Source organism: Amphibalanus amphitrite, unplaced genomic scaffold, assembly GCF_019059575.1.
Source record: "Amphibalanus amphitrite isolate SeventyFive unplaced genomic scaffold, NRLGWU_Aamphi_draft 000863F_arrow, whole genome shotgun sequence".
Taxonomy (NCBI): domain Eukaryota; kingdom Metazoa; phylum Arthropoda; class Thecostraca; order Balanomorpha; family Balanidae; genus Amphibalanus; species Amphibalanus amphitrite.
In genome coordinates this window covers 4143-27821 of record NW_024882357.1, presented here as the reverse complement: position 1 = coordinate 27821, position 23679 = coordinate 4143, and the positions used below count along the sequence as shown (strand labels likewise).

Sequence of the window (23679 nt, the reverse complement as noted above, 5' to 3'; positions counted from 1 at the left end):
CAGTCTGCCTACAAATTTTCAGAAAAATCGAAGGGTATGACGGATTTCGGTGTTTGATTTGACGTGGAATGCCCCGGCTGGAAGGTGATGTGGGCCGCCTGTGACGTTAGCGTAGCGGTGAGGGCCGAGCCCGGAGGCATGGCTCGGGTCGGCGTGTCGCGGCGGCTAGCGAGGGCTGGGGAGTGAGGCGGGGTGGAAGCATGGACCATCACGCGGCTGGGCGAGCGTAGCGTATATAGGCGAGCGTACAATATGACTCGAGCGCAATCGGCCCAGCCATTCTCGAGATCTGGAAGCGCCCCCTGCACGTGCATACGTGCAGTAAGTAGCACCCTAACCTTAACACATGGGAATGCATTGCCTGGTGGGTGCCTACTAGTGATGTCATTTTCCAAAAAATGTCTGACCGATACCGACCGAAACCAAAATTTGGGAAAAATTTCCGACCGAATACCGACCGATAACATCCCAAGCCAAAATTTGACCGAAATTTGACCGAACTTCTATTTGCTATTACTCTACCCCAAAATTTAAATATTTGGTAAATTCTGATGGAAAATAATGGGAAATGGCATTTCAGTCCAAGTTCAGTCAATTCTTAGCCACTGCAAAATACATATTGTGGTAGAAGTTACATTGCTGAGGGTAGCAACACATGGACCTCAGCATTTCACAGATTTAGTTGATTAGAATTGTCAAGAATCTACTGTGGTCTATGTAAGGAAGAATGCTCATTCATGTTGCAAAAGCACGATCAATTAGTATAGTCAAATGGTTGGTAATAGGTATGTTCATGACAACATTCCCTAGGAGAAAAGGCGGAATCAAAACACCACAAAACACATCAAAACTGCTTGGAAACTTGCCTTGAGTCTTGAGATGTGGTCTGAGATACTCTACAAATAATTTGACACTGAAAATCCAGCTGAAAAGGCAGGTATTAGGTAGCTCTGAGCTTGAATTTTGTCCCAAAAATGAAAATTCATTACACAGGCACTTTGTCTTATCTCTTGTTTGTCTTATCTTTACAAGAAAACAAAATATGCAGACAAAATTGATACCTACAAAGTGGCGCCAAAGTGGCGCAAAAAGTAATAGAAGAACCAAGGATTGGCTTTTAAGATCCTCTCTTCCGTAACGAAAGGATGTATGTTGATGACGTAATATTTATTTATATGCCCTTTTGGTCGAATTATTGAAGGGAAATTAATTTTCTTGTAGTGAATTACACTCACAATGTTGATTTCATTAGAATTCAATATCGTGTTGGATCATTTACATCAATAAAATAATTCACGAGGCAGCATGTAACAATCCAAAACTTTTTTTGCAGCAACTTTATCAGCTGGTTTAAAGTCTCTGTTATGGCGCATTTGTTTCGAAATCCTTCCTTGTGTTTGGAATGTGGAAGATTCCAGAAATCGGACATGGCCGATGTAGTTTTTGTCAAGATTCCTATGTTTTTTTTTTATGTTGTGGTCATCTAGATTTCAAACATTTGGTTGGTACCTGCAATATTTAAGGAGAATGTGGGATAGTAGAACACCTGTGAAATGTAAATGTGATCACTGCTAAGTGCTAAGTGCTAACTGTCCAGTCTTCAGAAACACATTTCAGTAATTCAAGTTATTTTTGTCCTTGCATTTTTGATTACTGTATAATGATTTTTGTAGGCAATACTTCTTTGATTACAGGTGAAATTTTAACAGTTAGACCAGGGGCGTCGACACCGGTCCGACTTTTCCGACTAGTCGGACCACTTTTTCGACTAGGCGGTGCCCTGCTGTGGCTCGCGGGGGCCCCTGCTGCAGACCGCGGGGGCCCTACTGCGGCTCGGGGGGCCCTGCTAGAGCCCGCGGGGCCCTGCTGCGCCTCTGGGGCCCTGCTAGACACCGCGGGGCCCTGCTGCGGCCCGCGGGGTCCCCTTCTGCGGCCGCGGGGGCCCCTGTTGGGGCTCTCGGGGGGGCCTGCTGCGGCCACGGGGGCCCCTGGGGGCCCCCACCGGTGGGGGCCCCCCGAGAAAAAGTCGGACCAGTTTTCCTTACGCGTCGACGCCCCTGAGTTAGACTGGAATAGAGTTTCAAAATTGTGTGTACTTGTGGGGCCAACTGAGTCAATATCAGCCTGCTTGTAGTTGTGGTTGGACAATGGGTGGCTGCTGCCTGCTTGGTGGGTTGGCTAATGAAGTTGCCAAAATGTGGCATTTGGCATTTGGGGGAAATTTTGCAACTCTATCATTAATATCCCAATAAATTTCATTTTAACCCTCGCCCATGTAGGGGGGGGTTGGTGCAACCCCCCCTGAGGTTTTTCGGAAATAGTGCAAAAACGGCGGCGCGCAGCGCCGCCAAATTTTAGGTACCTTATGGGGCAAACCTTGCGCATCTTTTGATAAAAAAAATTTGACCGGGTCATGTCAGGTCACGGAGTTATGACGTCACAAAGGGAACAGCCTCCGGCCGGATTTTCACAAACTGAGTGCCAACGCCCGAGGTTTCCTGCCGGTGGTACGGACATCGGTTGATGGATCGTGATGAAACTTCCCATGCATGTTGGGGCAAGTATTGGCTATCATATGGTATAAGAAACTTGACCGGGTCAGGTCAGGTCACGGAGCTATGACGTCACAAGAGGAACAGCGTCCGGTACTATTTTTGAAAAGCGCCCGAACCACTATTTTGCTAATTCTTGTCACCTCAATGGGAATATGCAGCAATATTAGCTTCTATAGGGAGCAAATGGACATCCCAAATCCAAAAATACAATCAGATTTCAAAAATTTAAATTTTGATTTTTCGAATTTCTGCCGCCGACTGTGACCTTGCCGACTTCCGGCGCTCCCAACGCGCCATTTTTAGAGCTAGGGAAACGAAATACATACCAAACGATAGAGAATTGATCAAGGAACACGATAGTGAAGGTTTCAAGTCGATATCTCCCACCGTTTTGCCGCAATCGCCGCGGAAAATTTGAAAAAGTCTATTTTTCTGAAAATTTGACCTTTGACCGGTCAAAAGTAGGTCAAATGTTGACCTAGGACCAAAAAATATACCACCAATCGCGAGATCTCGGCGAGAGCAATCCGTTGGTCTTTTCCGCTAAGCTCTACGACGCTCCGTTTTCAAACGCCAAGGGGGGGGGTCGCACCAACCCCCCCCCCCTGCATGGGCGAAGGTGGCAGATCGCCGTTTACGGGCGAGGGTTAACTAGGCAAAAATGGAATACTTTCTCTTTTTGAAAATGGTTTCACTGGCAGGGTGACCGAAAGTGTCCGATTTTGGGGGGGCCTGACCGACCGATTACCAAATCGGTCAGCATATCTTTTCGGTAACCGAAATTTTCGGTAACCGATTGACACCACTAGACTGCCTACCCGTATGCCAAGTTTCAGTGAAATCGCCCCAGTAATTACCGAGTTATTGAAATGGGAGCAAACTTGGCACCTCTTCTTTTTGCATTTTGCACGTGCAGTGGGGGTCACTCACATAGATCAAGAGTATCTGACCTTTGGTAGAAGGGATGCAGCCACCCTACATAAATTACCGCAAGACAATCGCCCAAGCGGCTGCTGAGATATGAGCCTCTCAAAATCACAATTTTGCAAAACAGCTTGAACACCCTTGACTTTTCACGTGGCACGTGCCACGGCGGTCACTGAGATGTTTCAAAAGTAGTCAATTACGGGGTAGAAGGGATGGGGCTACCCAGCAAAAAAGACCGCAGGCCAATCGGTCTAGCGGTTGCTGAGATATAAGCCTTTCAAAAGCGTTACAGGCCGGGCCGGGCCGCTCATACTGAGATTTTTCCGTTAGATATTGAAAAGACTTCGCTTCGCTCGCTGCGCTGTAATGTCATGGCTCTTTTGAGTCAAAAGTTATCGCCGAAAAACCGATTTCCGTAAAAAATGGCTATTTTTGGAGTTTTTGCCCTCTGGAGGCTAAACCGTTGACCTGAGGTCAAATCTGAGAACATTACTCAGAAAGGTCTGTAAAAGGGCTATCGAATGCGCTTTTCTGCGGCCCTGTAGCTCTATCGGTTCCCGAGATAGCCGTTGGCAGTTTACAAAATGTTGAAATAGTCAACATTTTACCTTTGATGACCTCTGGTGACCTGACCTTTGACCTGACCCAAAAAATGACCGAAGTGTTTTCGTCCTTATTTTGGACGTTCTTTCGATTACCGCTTACCGCGTGTCGCTACGTGGCCCAGGAGCCGAGTTAGTGGGTGGGGGGGGGGGGGGGTTGAAACACCCCACACCAGGGGCCGTATTCACGTCGATCATTTTCGTAAGAATTTTCTTAAGTTTGACCTACTTCTTCAGTAATTTTTTTTATTCACGTGAACTCCGTCGATAAAAACTCAAGAAGTGTTGACGTGAATACCAGATCATACTTACGAAAGAAAATCGACTTACGAAGTGACGTGAGTACGAAGTCGACGAAGTCGGCCCCAGGTCGTGGAAAATCCAGACTGACACTGGGGCGCGGGTTAAAGTAAAAAAATTAACAATTTTAAATTCTCAAATAAATTTGCAGTACGAATTTAACATCGTACGCCAATATAAGATTAATGGAAAGGACTACGGAAATATATTTAAAAAAAAAACCTTACCTATGCTTGAAAATATCTACATCAGACTTTCACATTCTAATTTATTATCTTTCACCACCTTACGGACAAATTATTCAGAGACATCTGCCATTCGAGTCATCCTTAATCACTTTATTTCGGTCATCCAGCAGCTATTTTTCGTCATGGGGAAACCAAGCAAGTTTATTTGAAGGATACAATTGCTCTTACAAAGTTCATATTATTCTCTTCTGAACACTTTGGCAGCATTCAGAAACACTGAAGGTGACCTTTCGGGTTTGCAATTCGCTTATTGAATCGACGACATTACACTTAGAAACGTTTGCTTAATTCGCGTCTATAAGATATAAAATGGCTGATATAAAATGGCTGATTAACTGAAATTTATCCTTACTTTTTGACAAAAGGTGGGTCCGTTTTTAGAGCATGCGAGTGCCTGTGGGGTTCAGTGTGCCTGACCGAGTGAAATCTACAAATAATGAGGAACGAACAAAGCTTTTATGTATATCACTAGAACCGGCATAGTCTGTGAAACTGGCTATTATAGCGAAAACAAGCAGATCCGTCTCATTTTTTTCAAGCTCTGATGATCTCTTTAACTTCAAGTTAGAGATATTTAAATGCTTCATGTCGCAGAGAGCTCACCTTTGCTGATCAAGAGAAACACATTAGTTGTGTTTACATAGGGTTCCCTTAATCTTCCCCTATTTCTCCCCTATTTTCAGATCGAATTTAGGGGAAGATTAAGGGAACCCTATGTAAACACGGTTAATGGCACCTTCTTTGAAACTCTATCTTCAAGGTGTGCCAAGCTAAATAAGGTTGTTTGAACACATTTGATCTCAGTTGGCCCGGCCTTTCACTTTGCGTTCTTGCACCAAAGAAGCACAAATTTTGTCGCGCATTGGTATAAACTGAGATATTATAGCACAAAACGATGAAATACATCGGACATCCCAAATATTCTCACAACTGGAGGTAGCTGAAATATACATGTTCTTTATTTTCACCGTTACATCATTATCACTTAACCCTCGCCCGTAAACGGCGATCTGCCACCTTCGCCCATGCAGGGGGGGGGGGGTTGGTGCGACCCCCCCCTTGGCGTTTGAAAACGGAGCGTCGTAGAGCTTAGCGGAAAAGACCAACGGATTGCTCTCGCCGAGATCTCGCGATTGGTGGTATATTTTTTTGGTCCTAGGTCAACATTTGACCTACTTTTGACCGGTCAAAGGTCAAATTTTCGGAAAAATAGACTTTTTTCAACTTTTCGCGGCGATTGCGGCAAAACGGTGGGAGATATCGACTTGAAACCTTCACTATCGTGTTCCTTGATCAATTCTCTATCGTTTGGTATGTATTTCGTTTCCCTAGCTCTAAAAATGGCGCGTTGGGAGCGCCGGAAGTCGGCAAGGTCACTGTCGGCGGCAGAAATTCGAAAAATCAAAATTTAAATTTTTGAAATCTGATTGTATTTTTGGATTTGGAAGGTCCATTTGCTCCCTATAGAAGCTAATATTGCTGCATATTCCCATTGAGGTGACAAGAATTAGCAAAATAGTGGTTCGGGCGCTTTTCAAAAATAGTACCGGACGCTGTTCCTCTTGTGACGTCATAGCTCCGTGACCTGACCTGATCCGGTCAAGTTTCTTATACCATATGATAGCCAATACTTGCCCCAACATGCATGGGAAGTTTCATCACGATCCATCAACCGATGTCCGTACCACCGGCAGGAAACCTCGGGCGTTGGCACTCAGTTTGTGAAAATCCGGCCGGAGGCTGTTCCCTTTGTGATGTCATAACTCCGTGACCTGACATGACCCGGTCAAATTTTTTTTATCAAAAGATGCGCAAGGTTTGCCCCATAAGGTACCCAAAATTTGGCGGCGCTGCGCGCCGCCGTTTTTGCACTATTTCCGAAAAACCTCAGGGGGGGGTTGCACCAACCCCCCCTATATGGGCGAGGGTTAATGACCATGAACCATAGCACACCATGCAAGTTTGATTAAATCGATGCAAAGCTCTGGAATGAGGAATTCATAGCAATGCAAATGTAATTTCAGTGTTATTTTGCTAATATACCTATCGGTCTTCGTTATATGACATAACCTAATAAACCGGAGACTTTAAATTTTCAACACAAGTTTAATTTTTTAATGTCCCATCAAGTACCTAAATGTGGTGGTGCTATGTGCCACCGTTTTTACGTAATTCGGGAAGACTTACGTTACCTCTCATTTGCACCCTAGGTAGCATTTGCACCCTATATATTAGGGTGCAAATGCTACCTAGGTATTCATTTAGGTATTCATTCATTATATATACATTTAGGTATTCATTTGCACCCTATATATTTAGGTAGGTACTGGTTTTTGCGATCTGGTCACCTGTGTTTATATGCCTGCTGGCATATAATGGAGGCATATATCCTGTTAATTTCAAACCCCATTGGGTTTGAAATTAACAGGATATGTGCCAAAATTGTTCAAATTAACAGGATATGTGCCAAAATTGTTCAAAATGGTATGCCAGAGTTAGCGATGCTACTCGTGTCTCGTGTCGCCGATCTTGCGCTATCTGCGAAAAACTTAGCTTTTTTACTCTTTTTCAATAATCCTAAGGTCGCTGTTTTGTGGTAGGTAATTATTTGCAAGTACCTATATTATCTATGACCCAAAGTTGGCTTCCTTTTTGGTTCACGCTTTGATCACGTGAACTACACCTTGGCTCTCATTAAGATATTTTATCGTGTAATAAAAATGTACCAATAAATAAGGCAAATGATTATCGGTTCTGAGCTGTTGTCCTGCCACCCAGCGCTGTCAGTACGGCTGTCGTCTCGCTGTCGGGGCCGACCGTGCCGCCTGTCTCTGCCGCCGGTGCCGGTCCCCCGCGGGCGCGTCCCCCACTATTGATCGCCGGCGCCGCCATATTGGAAGTCCTCGGCGTGTCTCGACCAATCAGCGGCCGCCGACTCCGGCCAGCGCCGGCCGACGGTGACCCCACCGAGGAACGCTAATCTGATTGGTTCGCATTGCAACACTTGGGCGCCAGATTTGCGGCAATCGTCTCTGAGCGCAGGCTGCGCGCCGGACGGCGGCGGCGTGCCGACCGCGCCGCTAGCGCCGATCTATAAAACTCTATCTCTCATTCTAACATCATTAGTCACCATTGGTCGCCTCATCATATGTCGCGCGACGCTGAGCGAAGCCGACCGCAGCATTAATGCCACAAACGTGATTTGCGCGCCGGGTCGGCTGGTTGGGCGCCGTCGCGGCCGCCATGGACGGCTACCAGGTCCGGCCGCCGGGCCTGGACGACGATCGAGACAAGCGAAAGGTGGAGGACTTCACGGGCCTGTACGGCCTGGACAGCGCACTGCGGCCGCACCCGGACCATGCAGGTGAGCGAGTGTCGCGACCGCCGCCGCCGCACGCCGCCACCCACCAGCCGCATTGCAATTTCACTCGCTCGCAGGACAAGGTAACTCGATTCATTATTCTTGTTACCGAGTTAGTTTACTGAAACAATACCGTGTGAGGTAGGCCGGTCGGGTGGCACGCAGGTAATTCCATTGACAGTGTTGGGTTACCGACTAACGATATTCAATTATGAACTGGAAGATTTGATCTGAAGCAAAGGCAAACTTGATTACTCTATCAGAAATGATGGCAACGAAGTTACACTAATGAATGAAATATTGAACTCATCGAATTGAACACAAAGCAGGGACTTTCAGAGACGTAACTTTGGAATAAAGTTAGTTTAACTCAATGTGCTTAGATGTTTCTCAGGCATCCTATAATACTATCTTTCAGGGTCAACGGCTAGCGCAGGCATACAAACAGCAGTGCATTAATAAATTGTACTGAAAACGATTGTGAACATAATAAAATTGAGCGAGTGCGGATTTTGATTGCCAACAAAATTGATTAAACTGGAAGGTGCGCTCAGAAGCTATAGATTGGGTGTCATTTTAGATAGTTCTGCCTTCGCTACTTACATAAATTTATTTGTGATTACAAATGATTACAATGATAAGTATTTGTATCGTGAACGTTACCGCTGCCACATCATGCAATGCACCTGGTTATTGTTGAATTTAGAACAATTATTAGATAGTTTTCCTTTTCTAAATTTATTTTTAAACCTGCTTGTTTATATAGTTGAATAGCGTATTTCACTCATCATGAGAAAGCACATTTATTGCAAGAGAAAGTGTGTAATTTGTTGCATCATTTCCGCATCACAAACACATATTAAAATGACAAAATCACAACGCAATGTTTGAAATAAAAATACAAGAATTTAGAACCTGACATTACCACACAGGCAATTATGATGTAGGGCAGACCCGGCTGGATGCAGAGCCTATTAAGGTCGCACGTCGCACGTTGACAAAAAACTTGCAGATCAAATAAATGCACACCATTCTTTTAATTTTTAACTGTTCAGTGATGTAGCCCAAACATGTAGCGCCGCTTTAGTTAGTCATACAATTATTTAGTTTACGGCCCAGTTAGATCCGTTCCGCACAAGTGTGGCTATTCCAGAGTCAGGCTCAATATATCAAAGTAGAAACAGCTCAGTTGGTCATTTATGCTTCAGCATAGGCACACGTGTCGAACACCTGTGTGGAACGTATCTATAATTGGGACGTGAACTAAATAACTTTGCGACTAAATTTGAAGCGGCGGTACATGTTTGGGCTACATCACTGAACTGTTTAAAATTAAAAGAATGGTGTGCATTTGATCTGCAAGTTTTTGTCAGCGTGCGACGGCTAAATAGGCTCTGCATCCAGCCGCCTCTGTTTTAACATCACGGACGGCACGTATGCCACCCACATGCTACACCATTTGTCCCAACTCCCAATCTCTTTGGAATTTCCTAAACTCCCTGACCCGTCATTGATTTTGCGGACTCACTAGGGAGTTTGTGAACTCACGGATTTCTCAAACTCCCTGAAACATACTCGTATTAACCGTTTTTACGACGGCTATCTTGTACATATTTGGTGCACATTTGGTGCTGATTTCGTGTAGATTTGGTCAAATTAGACTCCTTTTAGCCGTTTTCAAGGCGAGCTATTTGGCGAATGCATCAAACTTGACCAAATTTGCACCAACTTTCTTTTACAACATATATCTTCAGAGCATGAATTTATTTATCACAGTGCTCGAAAATAATGTCTGGTAATTTGAAAAATCAGTATTTTAGCAACTGTGCAACCCAAACTGACTATGAAAAAAAAAGAAACGCAATGAATCTAATTTGACCAAATTTTCACCAACTTTGCACCTTATGTACACCAAATGTGTAGGTACCTGTCGTAAAACCGGCGTGTGTTTCTTAGTAATTAGGTATCAGATAGGGTTTCACTAGTTACTTGCGTAAATGATTTTCACATTACTTATCAGACATCATTTTCGATTAAAACACAAATTTCTGATATGGAGATATCTGTTGTAAAAGATATTTGGTGAAAATTTGGTCAAATTTGGTGCGTTTGCCAGATAACCTGTCGTGAAAACGGCTAATAGCATCAAAACCGCTACTAGAAAGATAAAAATGACTAACAAAATACCACCGCACGATGGGACCGCGGCCGGAATTAGCGCGACATTGGTGGATTTGCCGACCTTTCCCAAATTTATTTAAACTGTGTCAAATACAGGGATGTTCACGAAAAACTGACACATTTTATTTCCGAATTACGAGAAAACACTTGCCCTCAGAACGGTGATCATGCTATGGGCAAAAAGAGTGGACTTCTAAGTTTGTATTGACATATTTTGGGATCATGTCATTTTCGTTTCTAAGAAGTTACAGCGTATTTTGCAGATGACGAGTTTTTGGAGCAGTGCACGACTCAGCCCGAAACAGGAAATTATTCCCCGTTTTTGGGCACGTGCCTGGAGAATTGCAACACCTCTCACTGCACTCGTCGGGAGGTTTGATGTCCTTTGGGCCGCTGCTACAGATCATGTCACTCACGTGACCCCACAGGAATAGTCCACGGAGTTGAGGTAGAGCGAAATGGCCGGCTATGGGTGAGAGGTGATGCGCGAGACAAGTGCCCCCTCCCCCCTGTTCTCGTGTGAGACCCCAACGCGTGCTACCAAACATTTTAGTAAAACATTTAAAATAGTTAGATCTGCGCTGACGTCACACATTCAGAGGGGGCATTCTAATGCATTAGCCCCTCTGAATCCAAGTGCTGCAACTTTGAAATTAGATATTTTGTATTTGAGGCATTTCTCATCTTGTGAGTGCTCAAACCGGTAAGTGCAAGCCAGGGACCCCATTTTGGCTATCTCAACTCAAAACTAATGTTAACCCTCGCATGTGTGCGGCGTTTGCCAGCTTCTAATGTGTAGGGGGGGGGGGGGGTCGGTTGGACCCCCCCCTTGCCGTTTGGCCCCTGATCGAGCTAGAGCTTCGCGGAAAAAACGAGCGTGTTGCCCGTGACGAGAGGAAGCCGATGATACCCAATTTTAAGGTCCTAGGTCATTGGTTGACCTTCCAGGTCAGGTCAATGACCCAAAGTCGGGAAAATCGGGACCTGTTAGAAAGTCGTAAAGTGTGGCTGCTAAGGGGTTTTTCGGGGTGCTGATCACGAATATCGTGTTAGTTTTGATCACAGATGATGTAGTGAAGCATTTAGACCAGGTCGGGTCAGGTCAGGTCAGGTCAACCAGTAGGCGTCGTGACGGGTATTCGTAGTACGTGTCAACCGCCTCTGACAGCTTCGTAACATGTTACGAAGTCACCAAAACTACTTCGTAAATGTTCAAATGGTTGCTAAATTCGAATTCAGCTCCAAAAACTAGCCTAGAAACATGTAAAACTCGAAAAAGTGACCCGAGGTCACCCGAGGTCACCAAAGGTCAATGACCTGACCTGACCTTCAGGTGACCTTGACACACACGGGAGTAACATCAAATCACATGTTTGAACGTTTGAAACCACGAAAAGCTTGCAAACACGCGGCTAGTGCGAGCCGACATACGCGAAATCGCGATTCCGGCCAAACATGGTCTCGGAAAAGAGGTCACAGGTCAAAGGTCATTTGGGTCAGGGTCATGAAATTTTCAGGGTAGGTGTCAAATTGATCAATGCGAGGGTACTGAAAGTTTCGTCGCGATCGGCCGCTTTTTACGCGAGTTATTCGCGAAAAACCATGGGGGGGGGGTCCATCCGACCCCCCCCTACACATGCGAGGGTTAAGGTGGGATGGTCACTTTAAACTTATATGTTCAGTTTCAGGTGCTGACGGCGCGTTTAAGAAATTGAAGACGGAGGTCGGCGCGGGCGGCGTGGCTGCCGGTCACAGCCCGACTACTTCGGCCTGTCCGACACCGGCGCGCCGCCGGCACCGCACCACCTTCTCACAGGTGAGATACAGTGAGCAGACCGCACCACCTTCTCACAGGTGAGATACAGTGGGCAGACCGTACCACCTTCTCACAGATGAGATAGTTACGGCACCGCACGACCTCCTCACAGGTGAGATACGGCACCGCACCACCTTCTCACAGCTCAGACACAGTGAGCAGACCGCACCACCTTCTCACAGGTGAGATACGGCACCGCACGACCTTCTCATAGGTGAGATACGGCACCGCACGACCTTCTCACAGGTGAGATACAACACCGCACGACCTTCTCACAGGTGAGATACAGTGAGCAGACCGCACGACCTTCTCACAGGTGAGATACGGCACCGCACGACCTCCTCACAGGTGAGATAGAGTGAGAAAACCGCGCGACCTTCTCACCTTCAATTCTCACCACCACCGAACCTCTCAGCTCAGTCACAGTGCCAAAACCACATCACCACCGTCTTCCATGCTGACCAGAAACGTATGCAAATCACCATGCTTTCTTACAGGTGAAAAACGGCAGCTGACCACGCTCTCACAAGCAAAAGACGTGATCGAACCCAACACTTACGCTTCATACATCAGTCTGGTAACAGGCAATATCCTATACCTACATACGAATGCATTTAAGTCATGATGATTCTGAAAGAAACCAGGATAATGAAAGTGTTTTCTAGTTGATCCTTTTTGGGGGAGGGCAGTTAATTGGAGCATCTGTTCTTCCCATCTGAAAATGACGAAATTTTATCATTTTCTTTCTAATTAAGAAGCTTACTGTTAACACTTGCAGTGGAAGGGTTCCGAGAACTACACCCGGTGGAAAAGGGGAGGGGGGAGGTTGAGGGAGAGAATGTCTCGCCCACTAAGATCTCATCTCAACTCCCATTAAAGCCAGAAAGACCAAATTTGGAGTGTTAGTGGGGGCGGTAGAAAACTCTATCGTATGTTAATTTCATGACATTACTTCCAGGTCAAATGAGGTCAAACGGGGTCAAATTCGCCAGATGATGGTTTAACTTTGTTTACACGCTTGCGTGACTCCAAAAGTTACTGGCCAATATTTTTTTTCGCTATACGACAGTACATGCATCATGAGTATAAAATGAGAATTTCCAGATAATCCAATCATAATGATGGCAATTAGAACATTGCTATGTTAGAGTAAGATGTCTTCCGGTTGAGGCGGGGAACAGGCGGCGCGGGAAGCGTTTCGGTCACAATTTTGTGTTTGCACACTCGTAACTCAAAAGGTTATCGGCTGATTTTCGCATTTCTTTCACCACCATCAGATTGTATGTACATTCTAAAGTCTTCACATAGGTTTTGACGCGAATCGACTATTAGTAGCGGTGAGCAACACACGAAACCGTCCGGCGCCGCGGGCAGCGAGAATCGGCCTACGCCGGTCGCCGCGCCACCGCTTCGTCGGGATTTTTGACTTCACACCCCTGTACCAGAATAGCTGTAGTCCATTTTACTTATTGCTCTCACGGCAAGATGCGCAATTCGATTCTAGGCAGGTATTTAAAATTTGACACTAATGGAATGATTACGGCGTAGCGTACCTACCTAAGATACCTGTTTGCGAAAAACAGGAGGGGGGGCGAACTTCACCCCCTCCCGCCTCCACTGCGTGTGTCAATACCAAAAACTACATCACAATGCATTCCAAAGCAAAATTCTATTACTCTTGGGAATTTCGGCAAATTCGTGCATGACGTGTGTTAGTGTCGACATTTGGTTTGGGCTACACATTGATGCCGCCCATAACATTGCATTGAGGTGCATCTTATATGCTGAAAGACGCTATTTATAGATAGGTTGCAAGTGTTTTACATTAGCTGTTACATGTAAGTGACAGGTACAGTACAATGTACAATGGTACATTAGATGTTAAAGTCTACATTTAGACTGAAAAACCCCGGATAATTGTTTCCGGTCGGAACTTCCGAAATACAAGCATTGTTTAACACTCCCACAGCTACAGGGAGGCCGGATAGACAGACACCTTCGTTTTTTCCCGAATAATTCGCGTTAAAAGCGGCAGATCACAACGAAAGTTACATTACCCTCCATTTGATCAAGTGTACACCTGTCACTTTCCCTCGAGATTAACCCGCGCCCTGCTGGGGGGGGGGTGTTTGAACACCCCCCCTTGTGGTTTTTCGCGAATATCTCAAAAACGGCGGCGCGGAGCGCCGCCGTTTTTGGTACACCTTATCATACATCAATTCTACACATGTTGTGAAAATTTCAGACCAAGGTCATTCAAGGTCAGGTCACCAGGTCACTTGAAGTGACCTCACCTCATAAAAACTTTCAATGTCTGTCATAGCTACACCGAGTAACCGATCGCTTTGAAACTTTCAGCGATTGCTAAGAGCAATAGCATGTACAAAATGTATATCTCAGAATTTTGATATCGATGACCTAAGGTCAGGTCAATTTTGCGACCTCCCCATTATAAGTCAATGGGAGAAAATTGAAATGCGCCTCTTTTGGATGAAAGACATTATACACACTCCCAAACACCGAATTACAAGTGGTTTAGACACACTGAACTTGAAAATGGTGTCCGTGACCCTTGTTTATGCCCTGAGGTCATCTTAGGTCACGAATGGTATCTAACAGTTTTTCGCAAATAACTTTTGATAGAGGCATGCTAGAGCGATGAAAACGCCTTAGATGTGTTCAGCTCGACGATACGGATCGACTGATATGCAACATGACCCTTTCCGGTCAGGTCATGACCTTGACCTGAGGTCAAATTTTCAAGTTGACCTTTCAAGGTCAAGTTATAGTTCATTCGATGCGTCTTGACGAGAGGAACACGATGCCGGTAAAAGTAAGCTCGTACAAGGCTTGGGTCAAAAGTTATTGCAGAAAAACTGTTTTCGAAAATATCGGCTATTTTTGCAGTTTTTGCCCCCTGCAGGCAAAACCGTTGACGTTAGGTCAAATCTGAGGGAATTACTCAGAAAGGGCGTTAATAGGGCTATCGAATGCGCTTTTCCGCGGCGCTGTAGCTCTATTGGTTCCCGAGTTATGCGTTGGCTTCTTGGAAACTTTCGACATTCGACCTGGAAATCGGCGAAATTTTGCCTTCAATGACCTCTGGTGACCTGACCTTTGACCTGACCAAAAAATTGACCGAAGTGATTTCGTCATTATTTTTTACGCTCTTTCGAACGCCGCCTTCCGCGTATCGCTACGTGGCCCAGGAGCCGAGTTACAAGGGGGGGTGTTCAAACACCCCCCCCCCCAGCAGGGCGTGGAAATCCAGGACCCCCAGCAGGGCGCGGGTTAATCTTGACCCTGACTTTAACTACCTTTGACCCGTGACCTGTCTCCGAGACCATTTTAGGCCAGTGTACCTATTCGGCGTCTGTCAGCGCACCTTGGCCGTGCGTTTTTTCAGGAAATATGTCAAGAAAATGGCCTAAAAGCCAGCCAACTTTCTCTAGTCAAATTTTTGCCTTGCAAACGGTTGATGGATACGTACTTTCAGCAGCGTCTTGCCATGACCTTAGAGTTATCCGGAGCGGTGACTGATTTGGAACAATGAGGAATGAGCAGAAGTAGCAGTGAGCTGGTGTTTAATGAGCTCACGTTTTGTGACGTCTCTTCCACATGTGTAGTTATGTAGGAACTATATGTACAGAAGACGAAGGACCAGGGGTGCTGATTTCCTGTGACCGAAGCTGCTTGATAAATGTCTTGTTCGAGAAAAGGGAAAAGTATAGCACTGCAAGAACGGTACATGTAGAATTCGTAAGGGTTTCATTCAACAGGGTTCCATGCGACTCCCGCAGTAAATTTTTGTGCCCGAGTAGTAACAGGTAGGCGTCGATTTGACCATATATCGGATGCGATAAAGCAGCATGGCTAGCTGACTGCACAATAGCTGATTGCTCTCCACACTGCCTGCGCCGTTGGTAAGATTGTGGCATGCGGCTTACATGAAAGCATTGCCCGAACGGTCGGCCCGCCTGCCAATCAAGTGCACGTGCACTGCACGCGACTCGCCGACCAGCGAAACTTACCCCGCATTCGCACTGAGGCGGGACGTCGTCGTCTATTTTACTGAGGCGTGTAGCTCCTGAACGCCATTGGCATTGAACCTTCGGCTGCTGGTTTTAAGTGTATTTAGGGCCTTGGTTTTAAGGCCGATGTGAAGGCCTACTAGCTCTTGGAAAATGACGACACGTGATCTTACTTCTTTTACTTGATGTGTGATTTAATGTTTGTGTGATTTCCCTTACCTTTTTCTAATAGTTGACAAATCGCAGTGAAAAGCCCGCACCAGATCGAGGACTGTGTTGAGTAAAAGCTGGATCTAAAAAAAAGGAACACAGGCAGCATGACTTCTCAGTAGGTGACATTTTAACTGTTTGATGTCTTCCAGTTCTAGTCATTTTCCAAAAGCCACTCAATCACCGTCTAAACAGGCAACTAAATCAGAAAGAGCATCAGTCAAGCCTTTGAATCGAGACTACGTGCTAGATTTTAAGTAGAGATGGTATGTTTGGGACATTTTTTCAGCATCAATCATTGAAATCACTGAATGATAGGTCGCCGCCGAAAAATACACTTACCTGCAAAATAAAAACTTGTCTGGTTAAATTCAATGATAGCATATTTCCTCGGTAGGATACCGTAGTAAGAAAAAAAACAGCATTACCAAATATCTCAAGGAATTATGGCTCAGTTTGTAGTAGTTATCGATATCGCCAATGGACATAAAAACGGACACACTCTGTTTTGCGTTCGATTAATTTGCTCATTGGCTTCTGGCATTGTGGCGGTACTCTCATCATTATATTTTTCTTTTCCAGGAGCAACTGCAGCAGTTGGAGGCAGCGTTCGCCAAGTCCCACTACCCGGACATCTACTGCCGGGAGGAGCTCGCCAGGACGACCAAACTGAACGAGGCACGCATCCAGGTGAGGCCATGACGGTGGTTTGCGGTGGGTGGATTTAAGTGCCTATTTCGTTACGTTTGTGTCATTTTATGTCCTTTATAACCAATTTTTACCCACGTGCTTGGCTTATTGCTTCACATACCTTGAACTTTTTGCTATTTTCCGTGAAGAGGTCATTTTGTAAAGCTGTATAAGCAAGAAAAACAAAACAAATAAGGCACAGGAGAACGGCATAAACATTAACAAGCCAATCCACCAGCGTGCACATTGCAAAAAGCCTTAGCCCATAGTGGTTGATGTTTTCTTCAGAATGACAGAGACGCTGGAGTGTTGAATTGATGAAGGCAGCCGTCTCCCTGGCGGGGCGGCAAAGTCGGCGGCAGGCGGCGTCTTTCGTCTCCGGGCGGCCGGGCAGGGCGGCTTTCCTCCCCGAGCGGCCTGGCCGACCTCTCCTCCAATCAGCGCGTATTGATCGGCCAGAAAGGCGGCTGACGTCAGCAGCGCGCCGTCTCGTGGCCCGCTCCAAATTCACTTAGCGTGGACACCGGCAGACGTAATTGGCTCGCGTCGGCTCGTTACCGACTGTGGCGTCCAGTGGCGGCGGCGCCCCGCAAAACAGAAATACACGTCCGACAGGCACCCGCCGACACACGGAGAGCAAAAACGTGGAGCATGTGTGCAGACATTTGCTTCATTTGCTGCTGAGAACTACATGAAGTCAGTGATAAAGGGGTGTACGAAAACGCATCTCGGGCGAATATTATACCATGAAACATTACTCATACTCATTACAATTTGCGATATTTACATTTAAAACATTTAAGAAATGTTCCATCATTCCAAGAAGAAAAAGAAAACGAGACATCTACACGTCGCATGAGTTGCTGAGGTCCAAAAATAATCCCTTACTTATATCGGTACCTAGCCTTACTATTTTGTAATTGAAAATGAAAAAAGTGCAGCTAGAAAGTTGCACTGATTCGCACCTAAGTGTATCTTTTGAAGGAGTTATGCCGATACACATATAATCACAGGTTAGAGTGGAAGCGGGCAGGCAGACAAACCCGTTTTCGCACACTGGTTTTACTTCAGAACAATTCATATGACACCAATACAATAATGGGGGATACCGGTTCAGGTCCCAAATGAACAATTTTAGGTTTTTGGCACCGTGCTGTCCTCTTCTAATCGTTTTAATCGTTCACTCGTTCTCTTTTCGTTCTAGCCGTTCTCCAACCTTTTTAACTTCATGTAATAAAACTCTCATTATCGCGTCCTCAGGTGTGGTTCCAGAATCGTCGTGCCAAGTACCGAAAACAGGAGAAGCAGCTGCACAAGGCGCTGGCGCCTACCGCGCTCGGACCTTGCAACACCGCACTGATGCGGAACATCTACCCGCCGTCCAGCCGCGGCTACCAGCACTACCCCACAGCCCACCAGGGCTTCAACACGATGAACCGTTACCCGCAGATGGGCGCCGCCTCCTACCCGGCCATGGCGCAGCCGTTCGCAATGGGACACGCCTCGCACAACATGGCCGCCGTGCGCAACGATATGGGTGAGAGATGGTGGGTGCCCCCGGCGAGCGGCGCCCGATCCGCACACGCGAACGGTACGCGATCAGAAGTCAGGAACTGCTAATTAGCCAACTCACGAGCTCCGATTATCGTCTGTAATAAGGAGTTTGCATAATCATCCATGCATTGACTCATCTGTAATGAAGTCCGATAGTGCACACGCCAGGTGGCATACATGGCATACGATCAGTGACCTTTTTGATGAGAATGAGAGGTGATCTGAGGTGACCTGTACGGTGTGGACTTCCCTGTTGACTGTTTGCACATTATTTACTCAATGAGCATCCATCTGGCGCTTGCCATTCCGTTACCACCCTCCTCGTGTGTCCTAAGTTAAGTCAATTCGTCCGCTGACCGTCCGTCGTCTCTCCCTTCGCTCCCTGACTGCTCTCCCTCTATCCCTTCGTCCGCTGATTGCTTCTCCCTCCATCCCCTCCCTCTCGCCCCCTCTCTCTTTCTCCCTCCCTATTCCTTCGTCCTCTGACCATCCTCGTCTACCCCCCGCCCGCTGACCGCCCTCCGTCTGTCCCCCCGCCATCTGACCGCCCTCCGTCTGTCCGTCCGTTCGCAGGTATGCCGATGGAGGACGAGTGGTACAACAAATCGCTCTCCGCGCTTCGGATGAACTCCAGCCATCACCCAAACTTGTCTGCTCCTATGCTCCAGTACCAAACGTAAATGACGGCAGCGAACTGGGCTTCTGGTCCTGGGGCGTGCCGACACCGGGCTCTGCGCCGCCGCTGGCGCCGCCTGGCGGGGAGCTGCCCTATGCGACCGGAGCGCCACCTATCTCAGAACAGCCGCCGGCCGGCACGCCCTCTAGCGACGAGGTGTGACCCACCGAGCCGCATCTACTGGAGCATGGGAGTAAAACTAAATCAAAACGGGCTACGTGCGCCGCAGCACGTCTCAAGTATAAATAGCGGGGACGATGGACTGAATACAGACCCCAGTGAGGCTGCAAGGACAGACAGTGTGTAAATGAACCGAGCGAAACGCAGCAAGAGTCGTAGCATGCTGAACCAGGGGTTACACAGTCTGAACGGATGGACGGCTTTGGAAGCTGAGTGTGAATGATTCCGTTCATATGACTTGTGTGACAGCCTCATCTGTACATACGCTATTCTTAAATTGTTTTGTGGTAGATCACCTTCTTCTGAGTCGAATCAGGTGTTGATGCCAATGATACCGATTCCCTTAAAATGATCTCAGATAGTATTTGTTCGAATATGTATTTCGAGTACCGATTCTTGTTAATAGGTTATTTGTACTGAATGTCCGGCAGAGTGTAGTTATACTTAGATTTGCACATTGCCGATGGAAACGCGTCATCCTGAGTACGTGCTACCTTCCTTGATTGTGCCAACGTTCCGTAAGTGTGTAGAATAGCGAATTTATGTTTAATGCTTAGAATTGTCGTACCACCGTTTGTGCAATAACTTCATGGAGCTGCTTCAACTTTAACCCTCGCACGACCAGGCCATTTCTCATAACACGAACGACCAGGGGGGGGGTTGTTACGACCCCCCCCCCCCTGGCGTTTCGAAACGGAAGGTCGTAGAGCTTAGCGGAAAAAACCAACGGATTGCTCTCAACGAGATCTCGCGATTGGTGGTATATTTTTTGGTCCTAGGTCAACATTTGACCTACTTTTGACCGGTCAAAGGTCAAATTTTCGGAAAAATAGACTTTTTTCAACTTTCCGCGGCGATTGCGGCAAAACGGTGGGAGATATCGACTTGAAACCTTCACTATCGTGTTCCTTGATCAATTCTCTATCGTTTGGTATGTATTTCGTTTCCCTAGCTCTAAAAATGGCGCGTTGGGAGCGCCGGAAGTCGGCAAGGTCACAGTCGGCGGCAGAAATTTGAAAAATCAAAATTTAAATTTTTGAAATCTGATTGTATTTTTGGATTTGGGAGGTCCATTTGCTCCCTATAGAAGCTAATATTGCTGCATATTCCCATTGAGGTGACAAGAATTAGCAAAATAGTGGTTCGGGCGCTTTTCAAAAATAGTACCGGACGCTGTTCCTCTTGTGACGTCATAGCTCCGTGACCTGACCTGACCCGGTCAAATTTCTTATACCATATGATAGCCAATACTTGCCCCAACATGCATGGGAAGTTTCATCACGATCCATCAACCGATGTCCGTACCACCGGCAGGAAACCTCGGGCGTTGGCACTCAGTTTGTGAAAATCCGGCCGGAGGCTGTACCTCTTATGACGTCATAACTCCGTGACCTGACATGACCCGATCAATTTTTTTTCGGCAAAAGATGCGCAAAGGTTGCCCCAGAGGGCATTGAAAATTTCAGCCCGCTACGACAAGCCGTTTAGCGTGCACTTCGAAAAAACCTCAGGGGGGGGGGGTTGATACAACCCCCCCCCCCTAGGCGTTCTAGGGTTAAATTCTAGTCATCCACTAGTGTTTGTTGTGGCTATTTTACACATGGTATTAGTTAATAGCTTAGCCATTGGCGAGCCCACCCTGCAATTCAGTGATAAATGTCTGCATTTGTGTTTTGACCGCTGCGCCGTGACGTTCCTGCAAATAATAAAGCTCGCTATCCATTATCGTATGCTGTCTTGATGGACATGTATTTCAGCATTATCTTAAAAGTTGACATCCTACTGATGCATTCAGTTGTGCCTGTATCGTTCTATAGGTATTACCCAACTTGCATACCTACTTTGGTAAATTGAATATATAAGCACCCTTACAAGCGACAGTTGTTTCATTAATATTGATTCAGCCGATTACTACTCGGAAGTTGCGACTTTCAATTCTTTCATAATTACCTTATCCATCCTTATCAATAAAAATATTAATGAGGTATTTATGTACGATGGATGCATAGGAGTTGAAATCACATTCAACTTCTTAGGTCGGTGCTATATATGCCTATGCAATATGCATTCATATAGCAGGCATAGGTTTTGCACATCTTAGGTATGCACCACAGTCCACAACCGTTTCATTTATATCATGCCTGGAAAATTCTGAAACAGTATTAGTCACTTTACGCAGAAGCCAATTCATAGACGGAGACCAGACATACGTGACGTATCCGCTATTTCCCAATTGCGTCTCTATGTTTGGTTTTTCATCCGTAACAGATGTTCTCAACATAAACAAATCGTCCTGACGTAGTATATCTAGCCGCCCCAGTGGGCCTCTACAAACCAGTCTACCTCTAGCAGTGTCCCGAACATTGGTCGTTACGACAGCGGTCTCAGAAGGCGGCTGACTCCACGGATAGACTCGCTGCACTATGGCTATCACAGAGCGGACGGTACTGCACGCCCTGCTGCTGCTGCTGACCAGGACAGCCGTCTGCTCCTGCGACCACCCGGTGTCCCCGGGGGCCGCTGTGGTCGCCGGGCTGGCCGCGGCGTGTTCAGAGGGAGTACGGCAGGCGGTTCAGCAGGAGCTCTGGACGGCGACCAACTACAGCGACTCAGAGGGACGTGCTGTGGACCTCCCGGAGGGGATGAACGGACTGCTGCAGGCACTGCACGGCGGACAGTCACAGCCCCGGGAGTGTCCCTCCGGCTGGGCGCGCCACGGAGACAGCTGCTACCTGATCCCGCCGCAGAAGACCAACTGGTTCCGGGCGCATCACGCCTGCGCCGTGCTGCACAGGGGCGCGCAGCTGGCCTCAGTCCACCCGGACTCGGGCCCGTTCCTGGAGGGTATGGTGGCCTCCAGCGGGGCCGAGAAGGCCGTCTGGGTGGGCCTGTTCGGCTCGGGGAAGGCTGCGGGAGACTGGGTGTGGAGCGATGGCTCACCGTTCGACTACGCTCACTGGGATCGGAACCAGCCGGACGGCGGCGACCCGAGCTGTATTCATCTGGGCTGGCCGAGCTACACGAACAACTTGTGGCACGACAACTCGTGCACTGTCGTCATCAACGTCCTGTGTCAGATCAAACTGGCGTGAACGATGCTCTCGAGCGATTCTTATCTGTAAGAAATGATGTGTGATGATGGACCGGTTAATACACAGTCAACTGCCTGATAATTTTACTGGGGTCCTGGCTTTAATGGCCTATAAGAGGCCGTCGCACACTCAAGCTTAGGATAGTATCGCATCATATCATTCGTATTTGGTAAATTTGGATCGGTCTCATTGCCACTGAACAGGGTAGGTATTCTTATTATAGCCATCTCTATTGCATGGATGGCTGAGCCTATCGGCCTAACGTCTGTCACCCACGGGACTTTCTGAGGAAGGGACAGGGACGCATAATCGCCGGCCTGGGCCAGTCGACTATACCTATAGAGCTTGGGCGGTGCGGCAAGAAACGAATGAATATGTAGCCTATTTAGTTGCAACTCTTTATACCGCATTAAATCGTCAGCTTTGAGCTTAACCCGGCCGGGCCGGGGGGGTAATCCCAACCACCGCAGCCCGGGGGGGGGGGGCGTTTTTCGCCCCCCTGTCTAACTCCGTAAATAAGGGAGCTACGGAAAAAAAACGATACCAAACGAAAGGTCCTTACGAGACGATTCTAATGCACCTAAAATTTTTGACCTCAGGTCAATTTTCAAGGTCAGAGGTCAAGGTCAAAGGCAAAAACCGCCAAATTTGTAGTGATCTCAAAGTAAGCCTTCTAGAGGACGGCAGACTGCATCAAACCGGCAAAATTGGCTGTCAAACGAAAGAAAAGAATCTGAGGATTCTGAAAATGTGTTCAAAGTGAAAGGTCAAGGTCAAGGTCACGCTCAAAATTGACCTCAAACTTGGCACTTTTTCGCATATCTTGCGTGCTAACTTCCAAGATGTTTTGAAATGTTTTGAGGCTTATCAGTTCCCTATTTGTGGTTCATCTTACGATACAAGGCTGCTCAAAGGCCAAGGTCACAGAAGAGTATCCCTGCTAGAGGCTATTTCACTGATTCAAGTTAGTAATAATAAATAAGACAATTTTGCAATCCGGAAGCTCTAAATGAAGGCTTAGAGGAAAATAGATGTCAGATTGGTGATCAGCGGGTACAAATCCATCATAAACGACCTTTCATGTGTCAAGGTCAACCAGAGGTCATTCGAGGTCACATGAGGTCAACATAAAATTTGACCTTTTCCGAACAAAATATATATCATTCGACGCGGCTTGACAAGGCGAATGCGATGGTACCACTGCCGTAGCTCTAGGACCATTTTTGTCGGTTATTTGCGAAAAACTAAAACCACAT

The 23679-nt window shown here is 46.8% G+C and overlaps 2 protein-coding genes across 4 annotated transcripts; both read left to right on the top strand.

Annotated features, from left to right (window-relative positions):
- The first annotated feature begins 1401 nt into the window (after window positions 1-1401).
- On the top strand, window positions 1402-21056 carry LOC122367309 (homeobox protein unc-42-like). 3 transcript variants are annotated; one of them, XM_043340318.1, is made up of 7 exons: window positions 1402-1436; window positions 7411-7996; window positions 11857-11990; window positions 16814-16921; window positions 18182-18458; window positions 19049-19937; window positions 20887-21056. In XM_043340318.1, the coding sequence occupies exons 2-6, from the start codon at window positions 7876-7878 to the stop codon at window positions 19153-19155; spliced, it is 747 nt and encodes a 248-aa protein (XP_043196253.1). In that variant the 5' UTR covers window positions 1402-1436; window positions 7411-7875; the 3' UTR covers window positions 19156-19937; window positions 20887-21056. The 3 variants fall into 3 exon arrangements, with proteins under 3 accessions (XP_043196253.1, XP_043196251.1, XP_043196252.1); XM_043340316.1 differs by lacking the exon at window positions 1402-1436 and having other exon boundaries at window positions 7457-7996; window positions 18182-18468; XM_043340317.1 differs by lacking the exons at window positions 1402-1436; window positions 20887-21056 and adding an exon at window positions 12111-12131 and having other exon boundaries at window positions 7460-7996; window positions 11857-11966; window positions 16811-16921; window positions 18182-18468; window positions 19049-19935.
- Window positions 21057-21754: 698 nt separating this feature from the next.
- On the top strand, window positions 21755-22423 carry LOC122367334 (galactose-specific lectin nattectin-like). The gene has a single exon (XM_043340375.1). It carries the CDS (start codon window positions 21755-21757, stop codon window positions 22421-22423), a length of 669 nt encoding a protein of 222 aa, XP_043196310.1.
- The last annotated feature ends 1256 nt before the right edge of the window (window positions 22424-23679 follow it).

Coding starts and splice junctions, on each gene's coding strand:
- LOC122367309 (XM_043340316.1), top strand. CDS start 7,876: ATGGACGGCTACCAGGTCCGGCCGCCGGGCCTGGACGACGATCGAGAC. Junction 7,997..11,856: donor GCCGCACCCGGACCATGCAG/GTGAGCGAGTGT, acceptor TTATATGTTCAG/TTTCAGGTGCTGACGGCGCG. Junction 16,922..18,181: donor TGAACGAGGCACGCATCCAG/GTGAGGCCATGA, acceptor TCGCGTCCTCAG/GTGTGGTTCCAGAATCGTCG.
- LOC122367334 (XM_043340375.1), top strand. CDS start 21,755: ATGGCTATCACAGAGCGGACGGTACTGCACGCCCTGCTGCTGCTGCTG.